General features: G+C 29.7%; 1 protein-coding gene across 10 annotated transcripts in view; it reads right to left on the minus strand.

Moving 5' to 3' along the window:
- Positions 1–1,783: 1,783 nt before the first annotated feature.
- LOC120781839 (low-density lipoprotein receptor) overlaps positions 1,784–14,230 on the minus strand; it is a 398,201-nt gene continuing 385,754 nt past the window's right edge. For all 10 annotated transcript variants that reach the window (XM_040114061.1, XM_040114064.1, XM_040114081.1 and 7 more), the window contains one exon: positions 1,784–3,373. In XM_040114061.1, the coding sequence (XP_039969995.1) occupies positions 3,317–3,373 (57 nt within the window). In that variant the 3' untranslated portion in view covers positions 1,784–3,316. The remainder of the gene's footprint in view (positions 3,374–14,230) is intronic.

The following is a 14,230-nucleotide window of genomic DNA, read 5'->3' on the forward strand; positions in this document are numbered from 1 at the left end:
CCAAGTGAAGGTAGTTTTTTGAATAGCTCTTTTCTGACACATCACGCTTGAGTCGTGTCAAGCCGTCATGTTATTTTTGTTTAGTATTCTTTGCCATTTCATCGTGGAAAAGCTTACGCCTGAACAATGTTTACAAATCGTTCAATTTTATTACGAAAATTCACCTTCTATAAAGAATCTCTTTCGCACGCTTTGCTCAACTTAACTCAACTAATAATCGGCCTACTGAACGTACTATTCGCAACACCATCATCCGTCTTGAGACACAACATTCATTATTGGATAATATTTGACCGAATTGACCACTTCCAGCATGCAGCCATAGCTGAGGGTGTACACAAAAGCCCGTGGAGAGTCGATACGGCGGCGTTCGCAGCAACTTGGACTGACGTATGGAACGAATTGGCGCATGTTACTCCGGGATCTTAAATTGAAAGCGTGCAAAATAGAGCTTGTGCAAGAACTGAACCCACTCGACTCTCCCAAGCGACATTGCTTCGCTCTATGGGCTCTTGAAAAGTTGCAAGAAGATCCAATGTTTTCGAGTCAAATTTTGATCAGCGACAAGGATCATTTCTGGCTCAATGGATATGTAAACAAGCAAATTTGTAGCTTCTGAGAGGAAGAACAACTTGAAAAGATGCAAGAGCTGAGGTAGAGGTCTATGCAAACAATCCAGCTTCGATTCAGGTTTTGGAGCAAAACATCACGTGTTACATGCGCCAGTTACTAGTCAAAATGCTCGAACGAGTCATCGAAAATTAGACTCAACGGATGGACTATTTGAGACGTAACCGCGGCCAACATTTGAAAGAGATAAACTTCCAAAGATAAATGCCAAGAAGATAATTTTGAATGATATTAAGTAAGGAGTTACATGGATTTACGGGTTTTAAAAAATCGATCTTTTTATGGTTTTATTAAATCCCACGACACCTTAAGATGATTGTCTTAAATTTTCAAGTTGATCCGAGTAATAGTTTCGGCAATGCAGCTTTGATTTTGATTTGTGCGCTCGAGGCTAGTTAGACTAAGTGCGTTTCTTTAAACGCGTTTTTGTCGAAACTGTGTTTTTGAATTCGATGGCCAAGATTTCTCAAGAACTACTCAACCGATCTTCATGAAATTATACACAGGTCTCTGAGCCACAATTCTTAAAGACTTGGACGAAGGATTTTATTTTCGATTAAAACTATTTGAAAAAATGTCGTGAAATTTTCACTGAGATTTTCATTTTAAGAGCTCTGCCTAAAAATTTTCAGTTTTTTTCCTTCGCCCAAGATCTATGTTAATCTAAAAACGCATTTTTTCACTTAGATGATCCTGTAAAGTGTTATCCTGCCAACGCAGGCGGTTTATTTTTCCGAGGAGTTACCGGAAATGCCGTCGCAATGGCAAACATCAAAAATTTCAGAATTTCTTTGTTAATAGTAAATGTTTGAAGCAATAAAAAATTCAAATAAAATATGTAATTCTTTGTATGAAAAAAAAACTTGTAAAGAAAAGGGCTGTTTATTATCCAAGAAAACCCCTTAAAAAGTAACGGCACCACGAAATGGATCACCCTTCATTATTATTGGTGCGTATCTAAGTTTTCTTGCAAATTCATTTCATAAGTTGACTTTGGCGTCCACTGCCAAAATCTTAAACTCTGTAACAAGATAATTTCTGGTAATTAAAAAGACGTGCGAGTTGCAATTTAAACATTTTACATTCCTTTTATTTATTTAATTACTTATTTCTCACATTACAATTTATTTATTTTATTTTTAAATTGAGTTAATTTTTTCCTTTGTGGTTTTCCAATTGTGTCTTCAGTAATTTATAACTGTTATTATGGCTATTGTGGTGTCTGTGTCGGTGTTAGTGGTGTTGTGTCAGCAAGTGTGTGTGTGTCTGTGTGTGAGTGCGCATTTTTATACGCATTCCTAAGCAAATTATTGTATTTTAAAATATTGCTGCTTTCATACAAATATAGTTTTGTACAAATATTTTTTTAGTTACAGTTTTCAGTTTTCAATTTTTGATTTCATTTTTAACTATTTAAATTGCTATTTGCTTGCATTGTACTAAGAATAAATAAATTTAAAATTTATACACTTTTTGTTGCTTTTCAAGCGCCTAAACGTTACATAAGTATTAATTTTTGGAAATTTCAATTAATTCAATTAAAGACTCAACAATTCTAAACAATTTAAAAGCATACACTTGTGTATGTATGTATTTACATGTGCGTGCATGTGTGTGTATGTATGTGTGCGTGCGGCGAGCGCATTGGCGCAGCGCAAATTATGGGTGTGTGTGTGCAGTAAAGTGGTTTGTAGTGGGTGTTGGCTTTCCAATAGTCCGGTTGTCAGTCGAAGTCGGCCAAGTTAAATAACTCGTGCATTTTTCGGCTTTCTGGTTGACAGTGAGTGCGTTTGCGTGGCTGTGTGTATGTGTGCGTATTTACTTGACTTCAGCAATCGCTCATTTTCCTGTGCGTGTATGTGTGTGTTGTCTGTTGCTAAATCTCCGTCTGTGTTGTTGTTGCACTTATTTAGCTAGTGTAAGTTGAAGTGTTTCAAACTTTGTTGAATTTGCATAATGTCTTTCCAGGCAGTCGGTCTTTCTGTTTGTGTTTGGCGTGTTTTATGTTTACAATTACAGGACTAGCTTCCCAATGGAACTGAGCATTATGGTTTTCTAGTTGATTAGCTGTTACGTTGCTTTTGTATTTGTTGTGGTTCCGTTTTGTTTTCTTTTTTATTGATCATGGTTGTTGCTGCAACAAATGTGTGCAAAAATCGCTTTGCATGACTGTAGTCTTTCAGGCCTTGCTATACGTTTCAAGCAATTGCATCAATCTGTTTTGATTATATTGATTTTTACTAGTAAATTGCTTGAATTGTCTTCTTTAGCTCACTGAAATGAGCATACATATAGCAACTGTACTTCCTCTCCTTCCTTTTAGCCAGTCCTCTTATCATCAAATAAATTCGCTAGCATGAACCATGTATTCAGTAATCTCCGTCGGCATTATTTACGGTTTAATGTGTGTGATCTGACTTTTATTATTTGTTCGCTTTTTCATATTTTTCCTGCAATATTTTTAGTCTTTTACTTTGTTTTTGGATTTTGTCTTTTTAACTGTTGTTGCATGTTAAAATGAGTAGCATTTTTTTGGCAGCGTATATGAGTTGGGCGTGTCGCCCATCTGTGTAGCTTCTGACTGTGGTGGTGTGCGATGCTTGTTTGGTGTTTTTCGTATGAGTGATATGTGGTGTTGAGTTAAGCATGGCAAAAACGAAAATTATAAAAAGAAATAAAATAATAATTATGAGCGTAATGATGGGTACTCCGTGCCAGCTGCGGCGTTCAACGGCTCCTTGGACTGCAAGTAGAGAAAAGGACGAAAAAGCAGAAAAATATAAATTAGTTTGTGATTCGCAGCGTTGTAGTTGTATATAGAACAAGGCATGTACAAAAGCAAGTGTTGAGTGTTTTTGGCAAAATATGAATTTTTAGACTGAAGCTTTTCAAATGGTGCGTATATAGTAAGCAATAATTATAAAATTATATTACAGAAATAAAAATTAATATTACTTAGATAAATTACCTTGGTAAACAATATACATTAAATAAACAAATATTAAATTGCACACTTAATAACAGCTTAAATTCTAGGCAATTAACAAAAAATAATATAAATAATTAATAATAATGATAATAAATACGTAAATATATGTATGTGCATTTAAAAAAAGCATCCAACGTAAACAAGCAATATATTTTTAATTTATTTTTCCCATGCACTTAAGTAACTATTCTAGTCTAGAAATAAAAAAAAATGTTTTTTTTTTGTTTTTTATATTTTCAAAGTTTAACTATTCAAGAATATGTCTAATGGAAGATTTAAATAAAGGAAACAAACTTTTAAAGAGTACCTCCCATGCAAGATTTTTAAAATTTCAATTTATTTTCGACAATATAGGTTTTTGCTGAGCCCTCATCCAAACCGGTTCGGTCAGTTCGCGAAATATTAAATGCGTTTTTTACTCTAAACTGTCTTTTCAAAACGGTACCCACGATTTCTCAGGTTTAGCGATTTACTTGCCATTTTTAAAGAGTCCTCTTAATAGAATTGTGTATGTCTGGAACTTTTATGTGACCTATAAATTTTTTAAATTTTTTACTGTTTAATAAAAATCGATAAAAACAAAAAATTGGTACAAAAAATATTTTTACTATTAAATAAATATACACAGTCAAAAAAAAAGATAAAAATATATTTTTTTGGTTTTCAGATTAGATATATTTATTTTCCTTTTTAAATAATAAAATTTAATTAAAATTAATTGTATAAATTAGAAACAAAATACATTTTTCGGAACTTTTTTTATTGTTAATTAACATAAATTAAATTAATTTTGTGATTTTTTATTTTATTTATTTTTAATTAAAACTTAATTTTATTTTTTATTAAAAGATGGTATTTTAAATTAAACAGAATAAAAAAAGTAATTATTTTGAAAAATAAAAAATTTCAGAAAAAATTAATTTAAAATAAAAAAATAAAAAACAAAATCGGCACAGTCAAACCAAGTGATAAAAAAAAATTAATTTTTGTTTGGTTTTCAGAAAGCCGCCACTTTGCAAACAAACAGTTTTCCAACTTTTCTGTTGAACCAGACATCGAGACATTATTATAAAATAATATTTTTTATGTTTTTCTCGGTTGCATATTGCTAGAGATTTTGAAATCGTGGTTATGATTATATGCCTATTTTTTGAAATCCCCCACTTAGCAGTTGGTTTTTTTAATTTGAAAATTTTTTTTATTTGTTGAAAATCCTTTATTCTTGTAATCTTAATAAATAGCTAATAAAAAAATGAATAGTAGAAATATGAATTGGCTTTTTACTGACACTTCAAAAAAATTGTCGAAAATCATGTCTATAGACCATAACAGCCTCAACTTTTGGATAAATTCTTTTCCAAAGCAATTAAGCTTACAATGTGGAAAAAGTATATTATAATACAAACTTTAGCGCTACGCAGAATATTCTTTTCCATAAAAGCATGTCTTTAAAAGTTATATGCAGTTAAGGAGTTACAAGGGTTTCAAAAAATTTATTTTTTTATGGACTTCTTAAATTCCACAACACCTTCAGAATACTGTCCTAAATTTTCAAGTTGATTTGAGTAATAGTTTCGGAGATACGGCCTTGAGAACTTGTGCGCTCGAGGCTAACTGGGCTAAGTACGTCGTCTCGAAACTGTGTTTTTGAAGTCGGTTGGCAAGTTTTTTCGAGAACTACTCAACCGATTAAAATTTTACACAGGTCTTTGAGATACATTTCTTAAAGACTTGGACGAACGTTTTTTTCTCGATTACAACTACATATGTGAAAAAAAATGTCGCGAAATTTTAATTTTTTTGTAAAAATGTCTGCCCAAAATCCATTTTAATTTTTTTTTCCTTCGTCCAAGTTCTAAATTAAGGTTTTAACTAAAACACGCATTTTTCTCTTTTCACTTTAGCTGTACCGGTAAAGAGTTCTTCTGCCAACGCGGGTGTATCTTTTTTCCGAGAGATCACAGGAAATTTTAAAATATTTTTTTTTGCAAAAACTTCAGAATTTCTTTGTTAATAGTGAATGTTGGTAACAATACAAAATTCGAATTAAATATTTAATGTTTGATATGAGAAAAAAATTGTTGAAAACAATTTGTTTTTTACCAAAGGAACCCCATATAACCTCTTAAATAATCAAAATGTACTGAGCATTCATGCAAATTCTATGTTGCGCATACGACATGGTGACCGTAGGAATATTCGGTATATTCACACAAGTGCTTTAATAATTTTGTGTTGCTCATACCACATGTCGTACCATATGAAAGCTCGGTATGTTCATATAAGCGTTTTATACGTTCTGTGTTGCTTATACGACACGGTGTACTTTATGAATGCTCAGTACACTTAATGAATAATTATAGCTGCGCATAAGTTTTATAGGAATGGATTTGTGGAAAAATTCATGCGGATCTTTTTTGTTGAACGCTAAATTTTGTATTCGAATATTATAGTATCTTTCATGGTTGTAGGTTTACTTCATGAAAGTCTCAAGCTATATACAGGTGATAAAACCATGAAGGAATATAAATGAACTACAACTCTGTAGAGTTGAAATTTAAAGGAAATATTACTAAAATCGAATAGCGAAATATTTTCCGTCTACAAATTAAACTTAAACAATGAAAGTTGATAGGAATTATCAATGATATCACTGAAATATGTGTGATATGTTTGTATATTCGTCATTTTTTTTTTAATAATTTGAGGCTGTTGGCAGCACCTGTTTAACTTTATGGTCGGTTTCACCTAAATTTCGCTGTCAGCGTGCGTTTATGTAAATAAATATGTTGACTTGCCAACATAGAAATACAAAAAAATATTTAATATTAAATGTGCTCTGGATAGAAAACTAAACAAATGTGAAATTTATGCAACAATTTCCAGGCAGTTTGTGGTTTCTAATTGGTCGCAATGAATCGCACATTTAGTTTAATAAATATTAATTTATATAAATGCGAGTTTAGCATGATTAAGTGTATTTATATAACTACCTAACTACATTACTGATGCAAAATATTATATAAATGAGTATAAATTTTCGTAGCTGTGCGTTCGGTGAGTTGCACTTGCGGTCAGCTAGAAAAACGTCGAAATGTAAATATGCACGAGTATGTGTATGTTTGCTGTATGAAAATTGGTAAACAGTTGCAATTTGATTGATTTCGGCTGGTAGTCATCATGCAAAATATTTATAGCGAAAAACCATTAATCCATATAATCAACATTACCAACAAATACTCGTATACATGCAATCATATTTATATAAGTGAAATTAATGTGCGCACTAATGGAGGCCAAATACACTATAAATACACTTTGCAGCGAACATTTTACATGCCAAAACAAAACAAGCATACCAAAAGCAAAATAATAAAACTAAACGCTTTTGTATTGGAATGTAACTTCTGCATGCTTTTACATATATTATTTGCTTTCCAAAAAGCAATATTTCAAAGCATCCATTTAATCACGGTTGTGATTGCGTTATTTATGTATGTACTACGTGGATGCGCATAATCAACATTCAGCGCTAAGCTGTCATTTAAAACGAGTTCATTGATTTCGTAGGCAACCAGCACAATGCCCGTGGCGTCAGCGCCACAGAAACCAAGCTTCAGCCACATTCAAATTAAATGTGACAACATGCTGCTTTTGTGGTCGCCAAACCGCAGCGAACTGCAGGAGGTTGCAGCGCGTAGTCGCTAAAACCAGTGCCACGCAACCGTAACCGCAAAAATTTGCTGCAACATTGTGTGGCGTATATTCTACCTGATTTGCCCTATTGATTTGCAGTAGCTCAGTGAATGCATGCAATTTTTCAGCACAAATGAAGAGTGTGCACTATTTTGCGAAAAGAGCGATTGTTGTTGGTTTTAAAAGTACGGTAATAATAAAAAAAATGCAAATAACTTTGTTTTGGAATGCTGAAATAGGTGAGAAGCGTTTAGGTTGTGATCATTTGTGAGAATTAGGTTAGATGAAAATATGACTCAAGAAAAAAACCTCAGTTTGTATGACAAATACATATATGCCACAGTGACTCGATCTCAACAATTTTTACAGATATTGTGCTATTGCCTTGGAGAATAACACATGCTAAATTTCTCGAGAAATAAAAACATTTTTCATACAAGAACTTCAGCTTGATCGCTCAGTTTGTATGGCAGCCATATGCCAATTTAAAAAAAAATCAGAGATTGCACTATTGCCTTAAGGAAAAATCCATGCCAAATTTCTTGCAAATATCTCGTCAAATAAAAAAGTTTTCTATACAAGCACTAGATTTCGTTCGTTCAGTTTGTATGGCAAGTATAAGTTATAGTGGTTCGAGATCGAGCTTCTTGCTGTGAAAAGAAACTTTGAAATTTTTGAATCGATATCACAAAAACTGAGAGATTCATTCGCATATATAGAGACAGTCGGACGGACAGACGGACAAGGCTAAATCGACTCAGCTTGTCTTTATTTCATAGGAACTCTTACTTGTAATTTTAGGTGTTACAAGCATTGTGGGGGCAGAATGAGGTTAAAGATACTCATTTTTGACTGGTTTTGTTTACACTTTTCCAACGATATATTTTATTGCCTAAATTCGCTATCAAAAAGCAGCTTTTGCAATAAGTGACCGGAAAATATTTCTTTATTCCGAGTTTTATATCAACTCTAAGCAGCATTGGAAATATTTTTGATAAAATATGCAAGACTGCTATGTAATCATTGCAATTTTCACAATAATCTTACACAATTTGTATTAATCAATCAAAAGCGGTTAAAAAAGCAAACCGTTACAGCATATATGCATGAATGATTGACAGTAATTCCTTGTGATTTGCGCTGGATTTGCGCCTTAACATTGGTTTATTTATATAAATATTATATAATGGATAAGCAATCACAGTTAACAGCTATGGAAGAGTGCTCAGACATTTTGACAGATAGACTACACTGTGCAACCAAAAATAGCGCATGCCTCATATGAATGGATATTGTTGGCTCAGAGGAATGAACAAATATTTGATTACTTCAACATAAATTCGCACAAATACTGGTAACTATTATTGTGTTTTGCTGTTGTATATAATAATATATAAATAATAATATTATATATATAATAAAATATGTTGGGGATGCCACGTTGACTGACACATTGGCAGCTTCCACGCATAGCTAGAGGTCACATTAAATTATTTTTACGAATTTTCTCATACAAGTTTGTGCAAAGAACTAAAAATAGAATTAAATGATTTTGCAAATGAGCGTAAATTTGATAACATAGATAAATACTTTCATAAATCATTTAATCGTTTACTGTGAAAGCAGAAGCGGCATAATTTGCTTCATGCTTTGCTTAGCTGGCATTAGCATTGAAATGATAATCGCATGCGAAATCTTTCCATGTATTATTTGACATTTGCATAATTATGCAAATAGCCACAAACGCACAATTAGTGATTTTCTAGAGTAAATATATAAATATATATTTATGAATGCGTGTGCGTTTAGTTTGGCAGCTAAAATGTCAAGGTGTTACTTACACTGCAGTACAATGAAGAGAGTTCAGTTGTTTATTGAATAATTTGCGCAAGGATTGAAATGCGCTGTGGTAGTATATCGAGGCGATTTATAGTAGATGACGATTAATATGGCTTTTGTATGCTTACGGCAAATTAAGCAACTATTGTACCAGTGAGCGTACTTATACATTGAATTACAGAAGATACATATAACGAATTGTCAATTTTTTTAAGTTTAATGCTTCAAAGTTTATGCTTGATATTTCATTTAAAATATTTATTTAATTTAAAATAAATGAATGAAGTTTAAAAATAAATAAAAAAAAAATTATGCATTTGTTTAATATATAAAAACAAATTAATTAAGAAATGTTACTTAACTTAATTTAAGATAAAATTAATTTTTCGGAGATTTTTTCTTTTTAATTAAATTCCTTTGGTGTATTTTTTATTTTTAAAAACATTTTTATACTTATTAATTAAATTAAATCAAAAATTAAATTTTATTTTAATTAAAATAATTGAAATTTTTTAAATCAAAATGAAATAAAAGAATTAATTTTGTTGAAAATTAAAAAAAAAATTAATTTAAAAAAAAATTTCGAAAAACTAAATTTAAATTAATTAAAATTAAAAATTATGAAAAAATAATAATTTAATGAAACATTAAAGAATTCCGAAAAATGTAATTAGTAACAAAAAAATCCGAAAAATTTAATTTTTTATTAAGAATTTTTAAAAAAAGTGTTAAATTTGAAATTTTATTTTTTTATTAAAATAAATACAGCGTAAGTGTAACAATTTTTTATTATGAATTAATTTTTTCGGGCGTTTTCTTATTTTTCATAAAATTGTGATTTTTATTTTTACTTCAATAAAATTTTATTTTAATTAAAAGTTATAGAAAAAAATTTAAATTTTATTTTTATTTAAATTAAAAAAAAAATAAATTTTATATTAATTTTTATATTAATTAAAAGCACAGAAAAAAGTCCAAAAGTCCGAAAAAGTAAATTTGTATTTAATTAAATTAAGTAAAAAATTAAATAAATTTTTAATTAAAATAATTAAAAATTTAAATTTTATTTTAGGTTTAATTAAATCAAAAAAATAAATCTTATTTTTATTTAAATTAAATCAATATGTTAAATTTAATAGTACCTAATAATTAAAATTTTTCGGAATTTTCTTTTGCTTTATTAGATTAATTTTAGGGCAATTTTTATGTTTTTAATTAGGTTAATATATAAATAATGTTATGTTTAATGTTTTTAGCAAAAAGAAAAAAATGGAAAAAATTAATTTTGTTTTTAATAATTAAATTTAAAAAATTTTGAATTTTAAATTTTGCTTTTAATTATATTAAATTAAGGTATGTAAAATTTAATTTTTAGTAGTAAAAATGTAATTTTTTGAAAGTTTTTTTTTTTTTTTAATAAAATTATTTTTTAAGTTTATTTAAATTAATAAAAGAAATTTGTTTTAAGAAAAATTAAAAAATTTCCAGAATAATTAATTAAAAATAAATAAATCGAAAAAAGTAAATTTATTTTTACTTAGATTAAGTTAAAAAATTAACACGTTTTTAATAAAATTAAGTAAAAAAAATTAAATTTATATTCAGTTAAATTAAAAATAAAGTAAATTTTATTTTTAACTGAATTAAATAAAAAACTTTGTGTAATTAAGAATAAAAAAATATTTTTTTTTTTAATTAAAATAAATAAATTTTAATTTTTATTTAAACTAACAAATATATAAAACTAATCCTTTTCTAATTAAACAATTTTTTTTTGTTAATTTACGGAGTTCGGTTGTAGAAATTCCTATCTTAGATAACCTAAAAAAAGCTCTGCAAATTTGAAATTCGAATGAATTCGTAATTGTTTGAAATTATTACAACTTAAGCTTTCCTAAGAAAACTAAATTTTTTTGATATTTTTATATTTTTTTACCACGCTTATATAACACATTAGATATTGTAGTGCCATAAATGGACTGTCTTGTGTATTAAAAGTGAGTTTATGGCAAAAAAATTAATTTTAGTAAAAAAATAACTCTCTTTTGTTATATTAAATTTATAATAATAATTGTGAACGGCACATTAAAGTAAAAAAAAAATTAACTAAAAAAAGGTAAAATTAATTTCTTAAAAATCAGTTTCCAAATTATTTTAGCGCATTTAATAGTTAATTATTATTATTATTTGTTTTTACTAATTTTGATTTTATGCTCTTTTTTATGCTCATTTGCCCATCAATTCATTTTAGTCCTTGTAGACCGCAGGCAAATTTAATCTATTAGCTATTTCAGCGAGATCTGCTAATTGACTCAATTAAGATTATATTCAATAACCTATTCAATATTTGTGTACTTAATTTAAATTTAGCATTAGTTTTGTGTAAAAATTTGCATTTTGCGCCTCCACTTGTATTAATTAATTTGTAATTGATTATCGTAAGCATTATGGTTTTCTTGGTATTATTTGTTGTGTTGTTGCTGTGTACTCCCTATTATGTAAAGTGTTGTTTGTTGTACTTTAAATCCTCGAGTGTAGCAGCAATTCCTTGGAAAAACAGTAAATGCGAATTGTGGTAAACTTACATGTATTGCAATAATGGAACACGGAAAGGTTATTACTAATTGGAGACTTAAAAGATTATGATTACAATGCTAGTATAAATGCAGCTATGGCATAACCAAGTATCATTAACATTAACAAATTGTGGAAAAAATTATGAAATGAAAACGAAGAAGAGAAAATTATAATATTTTTTAATTAATTTACTTATTAATTCGTTCATAATGAAAGATAATGAAAAGTCAGCTTATAGTGAGAACACAGAGTCTAGTCTTCCTGCGAAAAAGGTTCACATTTCGCATGAGTTTGAGTTTCATTACCCAACTTTTCATTTTCGTGGAATACATTTTTTCAGAGTAAATTGTGAAAGCAGCGTTGCCTTTACAGAGCTTTGTATTCACTTATACTGCGCATTGCGCTGTTATTGAAGAGCTGCTGTTCGGCATAAAATGCAACTATGCCGTCTGTCAATATTTATTAAAACTCGTGCAAATTCACCTGAAATGAGTAAATAGTACTGTGGAAACCGACTCAAAGTTACACAAGCGAAATGTGTGTGCGTGCAAACAATATCACGAGTCTCAAACAATACCATGTGTCTCAAAAAACAAAAGATATCACAAAATAGCAACAACAAAAAATTGTAATAAAATCCTTTGATATGTTAACTGCAAACGCTGGTAAGTTTCAATGTTTTGTACGACCAATGCGCAGTCATCAAAAACAGTAGAGGAGTTTTTATGAATTTTTAGGTTAATAGGTCTGCAGCGGCTCAGTGAACTGAGTGCCATAATTGCGCATTTCTTAAATGATTTCGTTTTACTTTTTTTCAAATATTTTTCAGTCATTTGTTTAAGCTGGCATTTTTTCGCGTTATTAATATTTGTGATCTGCTTATTTGCTCGCGCACATAATTTTTCATTTCAATGAAGAAAAAACCGAACCACTGTGGCACACTGAAGCATTGCACAGCATTGCATTTACATTGTACACGTGTGTCGTTTGCAAAAAAGGTATTGCACGCCATTTAAAGAAATAATAATAAAAATTTTAAAAGTTCAAACACTTAAAATATACGAAACGGCATACATACATAAATAGACAGTTAGTTGTTGTGAAACACTTACATACATATATACATATATATGACATTAATAAATACATGAGTGCTAGACTATACACGCTCATACACAAACACATAACCAACCAACAAACAACAAGTATAACAACAATGCACGGTATAGAAAGAGAACGAGTGAGGGAGCGTGCGTTTGTATGTATATATTTACAATGTGTCATTGGGAAGGGTAAAATGCGAGTTAAACTATGCAAATCGATATACTGTTTGTATGTAAAGATATTCGCTTATGTGCAAATTTTTTTTTATATATCTATAGTTACTACATAGGTTGCATATAGCCAGAGGCACAAAGGCTTCAGCCAGCAAGTTTTAATTATTAAGGAGCAGTTTTAATTATAGAAAATTCACATATTTAATAAAAATTCATACAAGCAAAAAATTTGCCTTGTATTATTTACAACAAAAATGAGAATAGAAAAAAGTGATTAAATGAAGAAAAATGTTTAAATAACACCAAAACCCGTTCACTGCAGTTGCACTGAAGCTAGAATCCTTTTCGGGAAAATATCAAACCATATAAAGAAATTTTCGCTGCAAAAACTTGTTTTTGATCGTTCAGTTTGTATGGCAGCTATATGCTAATACACTCCGATGTGAAAAATTTTATATAGGAAAGGTAGAATTGCTTTAAACAAAAGCATATGCCAAATTTCTTGAAAATATCTCGTGAAATAAAAAAGTTGTTCATACAGGAATTTCATTTCGATCGTTCAGTTTGTATGACAGCTATATGTTAAAGTGTTCCGATGTGAAACATTTTTTCAGGTATTGTAGCTTTGCTTTAAACAAAAGCATATGCCAACTTTCTTGAAAATATCTTTTGTAGTGAGAAAGTTTTCCATACAAGAACTTCATTTTGATTGTTCAGTTTGTATGGCAGCTGTATGCTAAAGTACTCCGATGTAAAAAATTTGATGCAGAAGTTATAGAGTTCTCTGGAGTTATAAGCTGTGCCAAATTTCTTGAAAATATCTCGTGAAATAAAAAAGTTTTTCATACAAGAACTTCATTTTGATTGTTCAGTTTGTATGACAGCTATATGCTATATTGGTCCGATTTTGAACATTTCTTCGGAGGCTATATCGTTGGCCTGGAAAACAAGCTGTGCACAGTTTGGAGAAGATATCTTGTCAAATAAAAAAGCTTGCCATATAAGAACTTCATTTGGAATCTTCAGTTTGTATGGCAAACACATGGAGTACATAGAACATGACTAAATCGACTAAGCTCGTCACGCTGACAATTTATATATATGCATAATTCTGGTTTAGAGCCTTCGACGATTTCTTCTAAGTGCTACAAACTTCGTGCCAAACTTAATATACCCTCTTCAAGGTAAATAAACGCAAACGAAATCGAGAAAAAGTTATCGA

The sequence above is a fragment of the Bactrocera tryoni genome, chromosome 1 (genome assembly GCF_016617805.1).
Source record: "Bactrocera tryoni isolate S06 chromosome 1, CSIRO_BtryS06_freeze2, whole genome shotgun sequence".
Lineage (NCBI taxonomy): Eukaryota > Metazoa > Arthropoda > Insecta > Diptera > Tephritidae > Bactrocera > Bactrocera tryoni.